At 39.3% G+C, this 16,854-nt stretch overlaps 2 protein-coding genes across 2 annotated transcripts; both read right to left on the bottom strand.

The window, feature by feature from the left end:
- Positions 1-3,211: 3,211 nt before the first annotated feature.
- Positions 3,212-5,563, bottom strand: LOC131302716 (uncharacterized). Its single transcript, XM_058329501.1, has 2 exons — positions 4,969-5,563; positions 3,212-4,261 (listed from the first exon to the last, which is right to left on the bottom strand). Exons 1-2 carry the CDS (start codon positions 5,243-5,245, stop codon positions 3,471-3,473), a joined length of 1,068 nt encoding a protein of 355 aa, XP_058185484.1. The 5' UTR covers positions 5,246-5,563; the 3' UTR covers positions 3,212-3,470.
- A 2,647-nt stretch (positions 5,564-8,210) lies between these two features.
- LOC131302717 (transcription factor SRM1-like) lies at positions 8,211-16,433 on the bottom strand. Its single transcript, XM_058329502.1, has 3 exons — positions 15,016-16,433; positions 11,863-12,399; positions 8,211-8,924 (listed from the first exon to the last, which is right to left on the bottom strand). The coding sequence occupies exons 1-3, from the start codon at positions 15,054-15,056 to the stop codon at positions 8,507-8,509; spliced, it is 996 nt and encodes a 331-aa protein (XP_058185485.1). The 5' UTR covers positions 15,057-16,433; the 3' UTR covers positions 8,211-8,506.
- Positions 16,434-16,854: the final 421 nt, after the last annotated feature.

Genomic DNA, 16,854 nt, shown 5'->3' on the forward strand with positions numbered 1-16,854 from the left:
CTGTTTTGAGAATCATTCTCAAAACAATGCGTTTGTAGTTTTTCACTTTGATTTGATTAAATAGTTTCTTTCTAGAACCTTTTAAGTGTATTTTTTTTTACTTTCGACACCTATGGATGTTTGGATCAGTTTATGCGCATCTTGACTAATTCTCTTCCACTCACCCACGCAAGACCTAAGAGATTCACAAAAAATTATTTTCTTACGGTCTGACCGCAAGAATCGAACTTCGGTCAATTGTACGGGAAACAAGCCCACCAACTAACCGGATTAACTTTTCTGGTTCTCATGTAGTAGTATGTTTGATTACCGAATCTATTTGACTTTTGGGGCAAGGACAGGTGACGTTTTCTCTTTCGTTTTTGAACAGGACAGGTGACTAACTTCTAAAAAATTAGATAGTAGTAATTATGGGTTAGTTGACTAACTTCTAGAGAAATTAATTGTTTGCTAATAGCCTACTGTAATACGGTAGAAACGACAGCTACGTTGTTTTGCAGCCGGCCTTAAAGGCATATGTGAAACGGCACGTTAAAGAGTAAGGAAATTGCTTGTCAGCAGCGACGGAGGGATTCAATGGCTGAGGGGTAGGACTGTAAACGAGTCGAACCGAGTCGAGTTTTCAAGCTCGGCTCATTTACTAAACGGGTTAAAAACTTAAGCTCGAGCTCGGCTCGAATCTTACTGAGCTGAACTTAGTCATTTACTAAACGAGCTTCTTTAATCGAGCCGAATTTTTATTGAACGAATTGAGTTGGAGTTCGGCTCCTTTACAAAACGAGCCAAAAACTCGAAACGAGCTCATTTAGTAGCTTCTCGTGAGCTGTTTAGTTCGTTTATAGCCATACTGAGGGGCCTAACCATGGCACAACCTACCTTTTTTGCTTTTTTTGGTAAAATACCTTCTTGCTTTCACCCCTATGTATATGTTTACTTCTATATGATTCGTACTCCCTCTCACCCTCTCCCCTCATAGTTTCTATTAGGATTTCAAATACACCACATCCATTTTGATTAATTTAGATAGTCAATTGAAATTATATTGAATACGACGGGTTTCTTTTTACAAGGTTCAGCCACTTTCAAAATGAAATTCTGGCTCCGTCCCTAATTTGCACCATGCAGTTGGCCAATTTTCATCCCATGCTGAATTTATTTCTATGATCGGAACCGTTGTTCGTGTCATAGAGGTCGTCGAGAACTTTAGCCATACCAAATGTCATATTATTTGGATGCTGATTAGTACCTAATCAGAGTGAATTTATGTTTTCCAAAATGGATTTGGCCACACTGGATCAAATCCATTTTAATAAAAACTAAATCACTAATATTATTCAGTGTTCAATTGAAATGATTTTTAACCTAGCTGAAGTTCTCACGAGCTCCATGACTTGAAGGGTTCCAATCACGAAAGTTAACCCGGCATGGGCCAACAATTGGCCAACTACATGTGCAGTCCCTTTATAGAGACTGTCGATAAGCCAAGTCCTGAAGAAATAATTACGAGGGCATATTTTCGATTTATTTTTTAAAAGTTTTTGTGAGTGTTTGTTAGAAAATCTTATTAACTGATTTTGGAATTTTAGGAATTCCTAGAAGTTGAAACTATAATTTAATTCTAGAGAAGGTGGGTTTAGGGTGCTTTTCTGATCAAAATATAAATTTTAAGTATTCTGAAAGTTGATTTTCAGCTTCTTGTTTTAATCACTAGTAGCTTTTACTACTTAATTAATCACAATTTCACTGCCATAATAAAACAAGTTTGTCTTCTTCTGCAATAATCTAGAATATTAAAATCCAAAAACAGAATCTGAAATATGTTTCCTGTTTCCTAAAGCAATATGAATTATGTCGCAAACACCTGTTTTCTAATGCAATATGAGTTTTGTTTTTATGATTACATTTGAGTATTAAACAATATCAGACAAGGAGCTTCCGTAGTGCACTAATGAACAACAAGAGTATGGTGCGCCTTGGTGGCTTTATCGAGATCTAATTATTGTGATCTAAACCGTTCACTTTGTATGATTAGATCATCCAAAAAATTAGAAATCAAATAGTTCAGATACTTGTTGGTCTAACAACATCTTACACAAAAATGGATGGCTAGTATAATTTTAGAAAATGAATTGTAAGACAAATATATCACGATCGATTATGTGGTTATCAATATTTGATCGGCTTTAACAATTCAGTAGAAATGTTCAGGGAACTGAATAGTTCAGATAACGGTGATAGTATATCTGTGCAGCCCACCAAAGCACACTTCACTTGGTACTGCATTAGCGCACTATAGGGACCCTTGGCATGTCCTAGCGTTGTATGGTGTATGACTGAGTGATTACATAAATATTTGTAATTGACAAAAATTGTCTATATTTATGATAAAAATTGTACTAAATTGACTTTTATGATACAAAACGTGTTTCGATTCGTGGTAAAAATTGAATCAATTATTTCGTTGTACCTAATATTATGAGTTCATCAAGACCTCCTCAACACCATAGTTATGAAAATTTCTGGTTTTCTAAATTCTACTTAGTCCATCTAATGGCAAAATTAAGGGTCATTACTTAGCCTGAAGCCTATGACCCGCCCAAAGCCTGCCCGGCCCATAGTTTGTAATGGGCGGGCTTGAACCTATGAATTTTTACTCGGCCAGCCCATAGGCCCGGCCCGTGAGCCCGCACGTGGTACCCGCCCAATAGCCTAAAATCCCACAAAATCCTTTCTTTTTTTCCTTGATTTAGTTTCGGCTCAAGGAAATTTAAGCCTGCCCATTGGCCTGCCAGCCCGTCAATTGGGTAGCCCGTGGGCTGGGCTTGGGCTTCAATTTATGGTAGGTAGCCCGGCCTGCCCGACCCGAAAAAAAAAGAAAAAGCCCGATCAGCCCGGCCCGTGGACGGGCTAGGACAATGACTTAACAGGCTGGGCCGGCCCGGCCTGATGATGACTCTTAGGCAAAATCTTCAAAGCACTTGGAGATTTTTAAAAAGAAAAAAATAGTAAATCACAAAAAATGAGTGTCTGGACTCAAATATCGTGTATATCATTTGAGTAATGCTACAGACACAAATAAAAGTGCACATATTCAGATAATATGTTAATGGAATCGTCTAATATATATGGGTCGTTCATAGTAGATGTGGGGCCTATGCACGTTGGATGGATTTGGACACATTTGTATTTAGATTTGTGCACTTTGATCTATGTCGGTATCATTGTTTGATGTAATAATTAGCCAAATAGTGTATCCAACTAGTTGTTGATTACAAGCACGGTTATTCCAACTAGTTGTTGATTACAAGGTACCAGAGCGACCAATCGATACCCAAAACCACAAAACACAATTGAAATCTCTAAAGAACAACAAAAACAAATTGCCTCTAAAGAACCAAAGTGAGAAACTTTTTGTTTAATTTTGTTTTGTTATTTTTTTCAAATCCAAAGTTGAGAAACTCGTTTTATTCCTAGCGACGACAAGCGATTCCGCGACCATTGCTCATCTTGCTGGTGCAATCCACTGTCATGGACGGATCCAATTCCAATGGATTAGCCGCAGAAGCATCCGTCGCGAAAATGCAACGCTTGCAATCGGCAGACACGAGGGAAGATGTCTTGAACTTGTCTTCCCCTCCCATGACCGGCATGGGGACTCCTCTCTTGACAGGGCTCTGGAAACCCGGACGGTACGTCTGGCCCAGCACGCCTTCAACGTCCTCCGAGAGATGCGAAAACTTGAACTGCACTTCCAGATGGGCAAAACAATCGTCGGACGGGATCTGATACTTGTGAATGCGGTCATCCTCTTTCGTTACCGGGACCACGTTCACCAACATCTCCACTAGGCCCGGCAGCACCACCGTGACCCTATTGCAATTCGCGGTGCGTTCCACCGCCAGGAGTTGTTTGTCAGGGGCCGTCCAGGCGGAGAGGTGGACCGGGGGGATGGAGAGAGGCATGCCGTTGTAGGTGAAGCGCAGTTGATCGACCTGATCGTCCCATTGCGCGACCTTGTTCGCTTCTAGCGTGAAGCTGTTGGAACCGAACATGAGGCCGAGGCCCTGGATCCAAGTGTTGTCGCGGGACCTTCCGGTGGGACGCCGGCCGATGAAACGGGCGTTTACTTGGAGGCCATAGTCGGAAACCAAGCTGAAATGCTCGTTCTTCTTTCCATGGAAGTAAAACATAACGCCATCCCCTCCGATGAATCTCGGATCTTGACAACCTGCCCCCCTTCCATTGCAATTCGCCCCGAGCCCTGCAGAAGAAAAAAAAAAAAAAAATTCAATAAAACGTCGATCTAGCGGAAAAAAAAAAAACCCCACAGGGTAGCGCTGCAAGCCAAGCCAAGCTTTGTTGAGCTCGGCTCGTTTACTAAACGAGCAAAAAAATGAGCTCGAGCTAAGACGAGTCGAGCCCTTAACGAGCCGAGTTTAGTCATTTATTAAACGAGCCTCTTTAATCGAGCTGAACCTCCCTTAACGAACCGAGCTTTTGTTAAACGAGCCAAGCTCGGATCGTTTGCTAAACGAGCTGAGTCAAGAGTTAACGAGCTGAGCCAAGCCGAGCTCGCGAGCTGTTCGATTCATTTACTGACCTACCATAGGGTCAGTTTGTTTTGACAAAAAAGTGACAAAATTTCCCGGGTTAGGTTAAAATACTTACAGTTGTTTGATTAAACATACGAGTATCTTGGATATATAATCTAACAAAACGTGACATATACAATAGTACGGGATGCGTGGTGTTATTAGTCCGGCCAATAAATTTAAATCTGATGCGATTGAATATCCTGCGACATTATATATCCTTTTAACACTAGTCCCGTCAAATAAATGAATCCGTAGCTCTTTTAGGAAAACAAATTCACACAAACAAAACAGGTAGCTCATATTTGAAATGAAAAAAACGACATTTTCCTGATAGAAACTTTTTCTTTTTTTTAGAGAGAGAGAGAGAATTTACCCTTGCAAACAGCTTCACATTTCTGGGAGCTGCAATCAACCGAGCAGCCTTTCTGCTTGGGGTTGGAGGGCTTGATGTCGGGACATTGTCGCGGGCAAGCAAACGCCATGCCATTATTCCCACCACATTTGGTGCCCATGCCACAAGGGAAGGTCTTCCCGGACACCGCACTTCCTGGAGGCGGCGATGGGTTGCCGTAGGGGTCGGCACGGCAGCGGGTGTGCAAAGAAACAGCCAGCAAGAGTACGAGAAGCGAAACGTGAGTGGTGGTGCTCATGGTATTTTGAGTACTAAAACTCACTCTTCAAGCCCAAATCTCTGTCTCTCCTCTCGGGAGTGAATTGGAAGCCATTGAAGAATTGTAGTCTGATTTATAGATTAGATGTTTAGATAATAGTAGAAAAAAGGAATATGGGAAATGAATTTGATACAATCAAGTCAACTGTTATTAACTGCACTATGTGGGTGGCTCTTGGATTCTTGAATATTTTTTTCCCAATTTTTCAAACATGGGAGAATGTGGACAGCTGCATCTCCGGCGCTCCTTGTGTTTCTCTTCATGTGCTTGCCACCTTCCTTCCTTCCTTCTCTCTCTCTCTCTCTCTCTGGGTTCCGTCGGTGCGCTAGTTCGTGGTGATCCTCGATGGTATTTGCCAAGATTTTATTACTATGATATGAACCGGTTAATTCATAGATTTATTCAAGAAAAAAACTAAGTTGATCGGGTAGCGTTATCTACTTGATCAAAAGAGATGATTTTTATTTTATTTTTATAAATAGACGAATAATATGATTCAAAAAATGAATGGTAGGACAAATCTATCCTGATCAACTAGTTATCAACTTTACCATGGTTCTATAAACTTGATTTTTGTACAATAGCACTGCACCAGATGAGATAGTCCATTAGCACTGCACCAGTGTAACAGAAACAAATGCCTGGATGACTGAGAAAATGTTCACAACCGTTCGTTCGATGTAGGTGGGCCTTGCACGATGGACTTGGGACCCACACTCATTCGACAACTGCGAATGCATTTGTACTCCCCGCACCCAAACATCTGCATGCAAATTAATCATTTTTTTCCCTCTTACTCACATGGATATAGCCTATAGCCTATAGCCTATAGGTGCTTATACTAGGAGGGTACAAGAAGGGGCAATATTCAAAGACTGCCCAAGCATGCCGATCACAGCGATGGGAATATTCAACGGAAAGGTTGAATGGTGTTAACAGGGGGAGTTTTAACTTCTAAGTTTTCATCTTTAGTCATACCCACAGACCTCGATAAACTCGGAAGAAAATCTTGTCCAAAACACACCATTTGGATTGATCCTGATGGTGTTAATTAAATGGGAATAGGAAAATGGATCAAAATGGTTATGGAGTCAACTTTTAGAAAGAAAACTTAGTTTTGATAACTCAGGTGTTCGGGCCAGTTTAAGCGCACCTCAATTAATCCTGAGAGCGCAATTCAATTGCCCACTGGCGGGGAGCCTAATTAAAAGCAGAGTTTTATGGACCGACTCCAAAAGAGATGATAACACCTGAGAGATTTTGAACGTGAGATCTTAAGAGAGAGCAACTCCATAAGTTTGAGACCTTGACCACCACTGGGCCAACCACTTGGGATTTAGAAAGAAAACTTAGTAACATAAACTAAAAGAAAATCACGAAAAGAAGAGTTCAGAATGTGGTTATTGCATGCAGTTTAATGGTGTTATTGAAATGAGTTTCGACTTCTAGTTTCTATCCACAATCATACCAAGAAAACTATATGAACTCAGAAAATCTTCACAAGAAATGACCAAAAATAACCAGTAAAGATATAGGTACCGACGGCTATGTAGGGAAATCGTACCGACGGCCGCACCGGGCCGTCTCCGGCCACCGGACGGCCGATCCAAGCTGTCAAAAAAAATTTTTAAAAAAAACGAGGGGCCCTGCAAGGTTATCAACGGCATTCGATGTGTGTAGGGTGCTTGATCTAAACACCATATTTTTTGTGTATATATGTATATATACGAAAAATAGGGTGTTTAGATCAAGCAGATACACATCGGATGCTGTTGATTTCCGCGCTAGGCCCCTAGGTTTTTTTTTAAAATTTTTTTTGGACTGCTTGGATCGGCCGTCCGGTGGCCGGAGACGGCCCGGTGCAGCCGTCGGTATACCCTCAGTATGGTTTTGGTCGGTGCACATAGCACCACTCAAAAATAACGCACTGCACGCAGTGATCCTTGCGGCGCCAAGTGAGAACAGGAAAATGGGAAAAAAACTAACCTAATGGTTAGCAGGGGAGTTTCTAGTTATGGTTACAATCCTGGGTTTCAAACCTAGAAGAAAACTCGATGAGAACAGGAAAATGGGAAAAAAACTAACCTAATGGTTAGCAGGGGAGTTTCTAGTTATGGTTACAATCCTGGGTTTCAAACCTAGAAGAAAACTCGATATAAGCCGAAAGAGCATCACGAAAGATGTGTCCTTAACGTAGCACTGCATTCATTCTGATAGAGTGTGTTCTTCATTGAGAAAGAATGCTGCCATCCGGTCATTCTCGAACACTTTTCTAGGTTTATATCGTTTTGCAGAAACCGCAGATCTTGTTGCTGCTAGCCTGCTAGTGACCTTTCCCAGCAAACTTTTGATCATTTCAGAAAAATAAAATTTGAAAGAAAACAGTTCAAGAGAAAAGCAAGCCCAAGGAGCAAAGTCCTTATCACCCAGATAAATATCATGAAAACCACAATAGCGAAAGTATCATTTCACAGTGATTATCATCCAAAACCAGCTGGTCAGGAACTCAGCAGCATTTAAGCCTTGACAAAACAAAAGACTACCAAAAAACTGCCATTCTTACCTACTACTCCCTCCGTCCCATATTAATTGGTCTCTTCTAAAAGCCGTGTCTTTAACCAAACGCAAAACCAAAGTACTTTAGTGCATCTTTTTTTTAAATAATAGTAACCAGTGAAAGATAACTGAGATCTTAGATCAGTGTAAAAAAATGCAAAAAATTGCGCTAATTTTGCATCTGATTACTATCATGATTTCTGGAAATAGACAATTAATATTTGATGGAGGGATACTTATCTGCCCAATGTCAATCCATTTACCCAATGACTCCCATAAGTATAACATGCTAATACAAAAACAGAGAGAATCACCTCCCCCACCCCTGAAATTAACATATGAATATATCATGAATCATGTATACTAGATCCAAAAACCCAGAAACATGCTCCGGTAATCATACTCGAAATTTATGAACCTTTCAAAACTAGAGAAAATATAGAGATTTGTGATTTGTCCAATTCATAATCAAGCTCTTTACCCATCATAGCAGTACATAAGAGCTCGAATTTCAAAAACGAAAAACAGAAAAGGAACAATTTTACCCGGTATACGCTACTCTATAGTGTTTGCCAATCCCGGGTAGAAAATTACAAGTACTTCAGACATAATATCTAAATACAAACATACTATTAGTTATACTTAAATAACCTGCTTGAGATGAAGTCACTGGAGAGATGACGTTCACGGAGGAAGCAGAAACGCATGATTCGGAATTGGTGCTCCAACATCATACAACAACTCTACTGGGGAACCAACATCCTCTGGAATTTCAGCTGGTGGAATAAGCAAGTTGTTGCTTGATTCGACTATAGTTGGCGGTACATACTTGCTAACACCAGGATCGCTCAGAGCTGTTGGATTTTCACTTCTACTGGATTGCCCTGTGATTGGCCCTCGTGGAGTTGATGAGTCTCCTCCATCGACACTGGTTATGTCGTGGATGCTTGATCGCCTCCTTCCTTTATTTACAGAACTTAGGCGAATAAAATATTTCTGAGCATGGCTGGCCACTTGTGTTGGTGTCCTGGTTAGCACAAAGTTCCGGGATATGCTACGCCAGTCACCCTTTCCGTATTTGTCCAAGCCCAGAAGAAATAACCTGCATGAGAGAGAGAGAGAGAGAGAGAGAGAGAGAGAGAGAGAGAGAGAGAGACGTTACCCAATCTATTATGGAGAGAGAGAGAGAGAGACGTTACCCAATCTATTATGGAGAGAGAGAGAGAGAGAGACGTTACCCAATCTATTATGGGGATCAGCCGCATCATTTTAGAAATTGTGTCATTGACAAAAAATTTCACATTTTAAGTACTGGTAATTATTCAAACTTCATATGAACATAAGTAGGGATTTGATAATATACTAAAAGGGCCATTTATTTTGAACATAAGTAGGGATTTGATAATATACTAAAAGGGCCATTTATTTTGAACATAAGTATGGATTTGATAATATACTAAAAGGGCCATTTATTTTAGCATATGAAAGTATAGATCCCAAAATCTCTATCATGAAGAAGAAGGAATCATGGGAAAGAGCAAAAGGAAAAGGCCATTACTGGACAGGGATCTCCACTTCAATGAATAGTAAACTCAAACGGGACAAAAGCACACTGAAAAATTTTTGGCATGAAAATGGCCCATAGTTCACAAAAGCAGAGCAGAACGGAAAGGATGTATGACAATAGCCATTCGATTCTTTACCTTGATTGGTCAATTGGTACCTAAACTCTTCTGCCAATAGAAATTCCATACCACAAGAGATGGTGATGTAGAGATATGCACTGCGGAAACTGAAGAGTCTATCTAAAATAGCAGCATCACTATATGTTTCTAACCAAGAGGGGTGAGATTGTGCTTGCATGCAGAAGTACCATCCGCAGTGAACACCTAAAAAAGTAAGCTTAAACTAGGTTTTATCTGATTATAATTTTACAGTTTCAACGGAATTGAGCATGGCTAATTTTTTTAATTTCAAGACGAATACCAGGAACAATTTCATCACAATGGCACAACCTACAAAAGTCTTTCATAGCAAGTCTGCAGCAGTCCAAAAACCAAAAATCCCAACTGAACTTGGAATGCATCAACTTTACGTAGAGGGAAGTCAGTGTTGTGGCATTGTCGACAACGCAAAATCAATTTCACTACCCACGCAATCACACAAAAACATAAAATCTAGAACAGAATTAGCTTATGCACACACAAACAAGTCCATGAAGCTGCTTTGGCTTTGCTATAATCTTCAAAAGTATGAAGGAGTAACTATCAAGTACTATAGAGTTGGTTGGAAAAAAGTACAAGATAATTCAATCATATATTTGAAGGTTAAAACCCTTGACCAAAAGTTTTAAGCGTCCTTTGATCCTAATTCCTAAAGCAACAAATAGTAATTATTTGAAAGCCGCCTCAAAGTTTCTGCTACGTAGTGGAGAACCATAATCAGCGTAACCATGTTAAATGCATCATTATAGTGCTCCTTCAGTCATTGTTAAAACTTGTTTCCAAAGTGGAAAGGCACATATCCTAGTCCTCCTTCAAATGTCATCACTTAAGTAAGAGAACTTTTCCAAAATTCACTATGTAATAATATATGGCCAAATACTTAAAGTAACAATGAAGGGGCAATTTGAGAAATCAGTATTTGAATCCATATGCATTAACTAACAGAAACAACAACAACAATACCTATGTAATGCCCAATCGATGGGCGTATACATTAAAAGTTGAAACTCCCAAAAGAGACTAACTTAATGAGACAAAGCACAAAAACGCAAAAGAGGTTGCTAGGAGTTTTGTGCAACTGCCAACAATTTCCTTATTCCAACTAAAGGCGGCAAAAGAGGAAATTACATATACTATCCTTCCCAACGCCGTTGATCAGTTCTAACCGGACTCCATATGGATAGCTTGATTTTAGCAGAAAAGAAATCCCTGAGCCACTCAAGCTGTATTGTTTCTATTTAATATTACTATACTATAACCTCCCCATTTGCGAAGGTCCATGGACATGGACTAATCCATTAATACATCTGTAACTGCATGAACTTCAAATTTGACCTCCACCTAATTAGCCTGTTAAAATCAATTTCATGATCAATGTGCTTTTCAAATTTCACCCTTCTTTAACAGAGAGATTCAGGATCTAATTTCGCCCTTTTTTTTAACATAGAGAGTCAGGATTCATTGTTTTATTTCCATCTCCTGCTTTAATCAAAAGATCCAGCACCAAATCATGCATATTTGTTCTAGTCAGCAGCACCAAATCCTAGACATAAAAAATGATGCTTCTGTTTAAATGATTTCAATTACATTAACTACGTATCACTAGTCAAAGGTAAGAGTTCAGATGTGACCATGGCCTGCAGGTAAAAAAAAAATGGGTTTCAAGATCTTTAAGAATGATCTTAATGGCCTCCGCAATTTGGCATTTGAATACCAATCCCATCAAAAGCTAAAGTATACTGAACTATGTTTCTCTCAATTGGACCAGAAAGAAAGTGATCCGAGCCCCTGTGAATAACATTGTTTTCAATCTTACACCAGCATAAGCAACAAAATAAGCCTTCTAAAATAAGTAAGAACTTAAATCCTATTCTTTTGCAACCAGCATTTATCACATCATACCGAACCTTTTGTAGCAAGAACTGCACTTGTTTCTCTCTAATTTTAGCAGCCCTAAACCCTTGTTGCATTAGCTATTTATGACTAGAGGATACGCAATTAAACCAAAGCAGTAGTTAGATAAAGTTGAATGGTAACGCCCATGTGCACATATAGTCATATACAGCATTAGAAAATTACCACCCAATCTATGTTTATTATGCTGTTATTCTGTTAATGAATTCAAATTGGCAAGGTTTCTATGTTAACACAGGAAATTCTTAAATTACAGCAGTTCAAGTGAATGGACTTGTATATGAATAAAGAAACAAACCATTTCATATCATAGTAATTGAGTTAATGCAAGAGAAAAAAGCTTTAGAAAGCTCCTTACCAATATCTTTGAAAAACTATCATAACATGTGACTGTAACCTTACCTATGTTCCTCTTCAGTCCAAGCTATTCCCTTCCTCCGGTCTTGATCTAAACTAGATGGCATCCCTCCTTGGCAGGAATTGCTTTGCTTTTTCCCAAATTGGTTCCCCTTCCTACCACCACTAGAATCGCCCCCACGACTCCCAGAATCCTTGTAGCGAGGCAAAGGGACATGACCTGCCTCGATTGCATGTATATCTTCAACTAAAATCCCATAATGGTCTTTAATCTCCTCAATTGTTTTCCCAGGGACCATTGCAGCAATCTTCTCCCATCGATTAATTGAGTCCTTGCAATAGATTGCTAGGGCATTCTCAAACGCCTTGTCCTGCTCTCTAGTCCAGGAGGAGCTATTGCATGCCATTTTAGGTCTGATAATGAAAACTTCGACGAAGGGAAAGATGAAGCTCACAAGCTCAATCACAATTGCAAACCAGGACCACAAATACTCCATTATGTAACCGACGATAGCTTTACTTTCTCCAATTTTCCCTTCCATACGATGGACACCTGTTGTAATGGCAATTCCTGCATGGATACTAGAGATCAGAATGTCAATTAATATGGCGAAGAAGGGATAGCGACCAGCTACCTGGCACATCACACCAGAAAGACCGGCAAAACATTTTTCAAAAGTCATGGATGCGAAAGTGAGAAGCAGCTGTATCAGACGATACTTTTAATGTCAACCAGGTATGCCCACAAAAAGCCAAGGAAAGATACGAACAGATCACCATCATAAAATCAAACTACCTCAAGTATACAAAAAGAAACTAAATCGTTGGGATATATGAATGAATTGGTGGAAGAAGGTAACTCAATTTGTGGTTACCGAATGCGCACTAAAATACAACAATGATGAAGCGAGTAAGAGGGAAAAGACAATTTTGGACAGTAGGATCTGAAAGAAATACTATCACGTGCCCATTCAACTTAGCCCATGTATTGCAATGAAACTAAGAGACGAGTAGACCATGTGGAAAATCAGTCTCACCTGGAACTAATGTAGGTTCTTTGTGCACCTAGTTGCAAAAGAAGCCGTGGAAAATTTTTTTTTTTTTGCTTGGCAAAAGAAATTAAAAAAAAGTATACACGTACCATGCAATTGCATGGTACATCTGCATGCGTACGGGGCAGGCGAAGCAGGAATCCTACTTGGGTACTGGCCACCAAGGATCTAGCTATAATCTTGTTTAATAGTATACAAGTACCCGAACAGGACTTGGAATTGTAAAGAATGACGTTAGCTTGCTAGGATTTTCTTTTATGCTTTTTCCGAATTAAAATGAGTAAAGATGAATCACTTTTTCTGTTTTGAACGGAAGTAAGGTGTATCATTAAGTTGCGCCAATATGGGACGCAACGTTGCACACACAGAATATACAAAGACAAAAACGTACCGATTGCTTAGATATCCACAGGTTCTCTTATGCTTAGCATGCTCTCAGAATTTGGCATTGGTTTATAGGTTCCCTAATGTAGTGAAAAAACTCAAGTTTGTACCTTCTTTTAGGCAGTAAATCTTGAATGTAGGTTGCATTTAAATAACTAAGGCGTTTAACAAAGTTTAGCACATGATTTTCCAATTGTTGAATATAATGCACCACTGCAAGTTACAAATGTATCTCACTTGTACCATATCCTGTTTCTTGTAGTTTTTTGTATCAGGACACTAACATGGTGCCAATACACATATATCTACCTGGGTTTGTTGTATCTGCACACTATTATGGAGCCAATACGAGTACCAGTACCCAGTCACATGCTTCGTAGTTCAATACAGACCTAACTTCTTACATTGTTTATGTTATATAGAGCTAGGTGTATAAATTTAGTACTTATCAAAAAAAAAAAAACAAAGTTCTATAGAGTTAGGCTCAAGTGTTTGGGAAGGGGGGTTGAGTATTTAGATGTTTGATCCATCTAATCTGATAGCCCTCCACAAGAGTTGCACAAATGGACTAAATGACACTGTCTTCTTCGTTCCATAACCCTGGGGCAAAGATTTATACCTTACATAATATATTTATGTATGGCATGGATACTGAAGTCATTGTTCTAGGCAATACTACCCATGAAAATGGCAAGTGATAGAACTAGTCTAGCATGGTTTGGCAAGTTATTGGTGTTGTCTTAGTTTGAATTGTACCTCATATAAAATAGACAATGGCAAGGGACAACAGACCTAGTTTTGAAAATTGTATGCGTTACATGGCCTCCAATCAAACTCACATAATTCACTGATATTGTCCTTGTTTATCTCCCCCTCTGAGAGCCCAGGTATCAGGTATAATATAGGAAACCGTCTGAGGCTTCCCCAAAGAATCCCCCTTATATTATGACTAAGTATGTTACAGAAACGCGTACCAAAATCTGTCTCTCTATGCAAGTATACCTCTAAAATATCAAATTGTATTTTTATGACAGCACTCCACCTGCACCCATACCTATTTTCTAAGTTTCACCGTATCAAGGTACCCGAATCAGACCAGCGCACGTGCTCATATAAGTACATGAGCTTTATATTCGGGATCTCTCACCTCACTAACTGATCAATAACACTGCTTGCAATCCTCCAGCTTCAAACACATTTGATGAATTAAAGAAGGAAAAAATAACCAATTTTGCATGCCTTAAAAAATAGTATTGACAAAAAATTATCCAAAACAAGTTGCATCACACAATTCAACATATTCCACAACATAAACTAAGAAGCCGATATCAAATGGAGTGAAACTTGAATTGCACAGCAATCTAAGATTTGTTATAAAAGAACAATTTCATTGAGGTTGCTATACTCTCAATGAATGACAAAAAAAAAAAATCCACTCTATTTGATGAGAAAGCAAATTCATGCTTTTTTTTCTAAATAAACCAAGATGACATCATCAACAAAATGCCCAATTGAACATTTAAATTAATGCAATAAAAGCACTGACCATGTCTAAAATCCATATCACCTAAAAAAACAAGAAGTGAAAAAATACCACGGCCAAGCTACCCGGGTGAGCTGGTGATGGGACACTGCATCACCTCAACCGTTACAAGGTGACAATGTGGAACTTCCAGTTCCAATCAACAGAATGAAAACTCAAACTTGCTTACAAAAAATAAATATCACTTGCCCAATTGTATGCAAAAGGAGAGAATTATACCCGCAAAAGTTAAATTTAAGGAAGCAAATAACAGGACCCATATCCTAATTATCTTGCAAGTGCCGACTTTTCCTTGTATAACTTCAATAGCTCAGGAGCTTCTTCCTCTGTCCAATTCACAACCTTCTTTATGAACAACTTTTCAGGAGACTCCAGCATCAATGTCAAGCTAATATTTGTTTTCTTGGTCTGATCTTTTGCTTGCAATGCTTGATAAACAAAAGTTCTCTGTAAAATCCTCTTCTCGAAGCTCAATGATGATAGTTGTGGCCTTTCTAAAACAAACGAAGAATCTAAGCCCATTTCATTGAACAAGAAGTCCATCACTCTCATGATCTTGTCCTCGGACACTGTCAAACCATAGATACTTCCTTGTCTTGAATTTTCCCAGGACAAGGCGTTTGAATTTTCCTTGTCTATTGCAAGGATTCAATTGATCGATGGGAGAAGACTGCAGCAATGGTCCCTGGGAAAACAATCGAGGAGATTAAAGACCATTATGGGATTTTAGTTGAAGATATCCATGCAATTGAGGCAGGTCATGTCCCTTTGCCTCGTTATAAGGATTCTGCGAGTTGTGGGGGCAATGTAATTCTAGTGTTGGCAGGAAGAGAAACCAATTTGGGCGCCATGCAAGTCTCAAGATCAACCAAAAGCAGCCCTGCAGCATATTTAACAGCAGATAACATTCTCTCCTCGGATCCAACCAAATCCTTAACAAAATAAAAAAACTGGAATGATTTGGTTTTCTAAAGCTTTTTTTAAGAAGCACCGGCCATCCGCACTTGAAACGCCTTTAGATTTGAAAAAATCGAGCTTGGGCAAAAGGGTTTTCTCTGGATTGGACAAAAGGGCATGGGGGACCTTCCTGATGAGATTTGAGGCTTGGGTTTCGGTTAAGCCATGGTTACAGAAGAATGCAATGACGGAGTTAGGCTTTTCTGGGGTTTGGAAGTTGAGTTTCTTTGATGCTCTAATTGCCTTTTTCAAGAGGAAACCCACATGAGTTTATGAGGTAATTGACTGTGAATGAGTGTTGATTTGGTGTTAGATCGATGGATGCGAGAGATGATGAATATGGGTGGATTTGACTGAAGTAGAAATGGTGGGTTGCTGAACTACTGATAGCAAACCTCAACTTGTGCAAAGTTTTTTGCAGATTAAAATAGACATTGGTAAAATCTAGCCAAAGATGGGATACTTAGCTGATCAGCAGGGAGAGAGAGAGAGAGAGAGAGAGAGTAAAATCTAGCCAAAGATGCAGAAACTTACCTGATCAGCAGAGAGAGAGAGAGTAAAATCTAGCCAAAGATGGGGATACTTAGATCAGAGAGAAGGAGAGAGTAAAATCTACAAAGATGGGGATACTTACCTGATCAGCAGTCAGCAGAGAGAGAGAGAGAGAGGGAGAGAGCTGTGTAATTGTATTTCTTGCGTCTTTGTTTCTTCTTATTACTGCATGACAGATTGACCCCTGGACTTGTACATTGTTATGTTTTAGCTCTTTTGCACGTTGACGTTAGTACCGTTTTACCCTTGTCACGTTATAACGATGGGTTCACCCTTGGCTAAAGAAATACTCCCTCCGTCCCTAAATGTTTGGCACTTTTGGGAGTTCTAACTTTTAAGGAACAAATATTATTATATTGTGCAAAAATCAAGTGTCCAATCTTACCCTTCTAGTGTACTTTGAATAGTACTTGAAAATTTGAATTTGAAATTTGGTGCCCAAAAGAAAAAGGTAACATAAGAAATTTACCATATTTTGCTTTTGACTTTTAAAAATGGACAAATAATATGGGACAATAAAAAGCATGAAAGTGCCAAACATTTAGGGAC

The sequence above is a fragment of the Rhododendron vialii genome, chromosome 10a, assembly GCF_030253575.1.
Source record: "Rhododendron vialii isolate Sample 1 chromosome 10a, ASM3025357v1".
Lineage (NCBI taxonomy): Eukaryota > Viridiplantae > Streptophyta > Magnoliopsida > Ericales > Ericaceae > Rhododendron > Rhododendron vialii.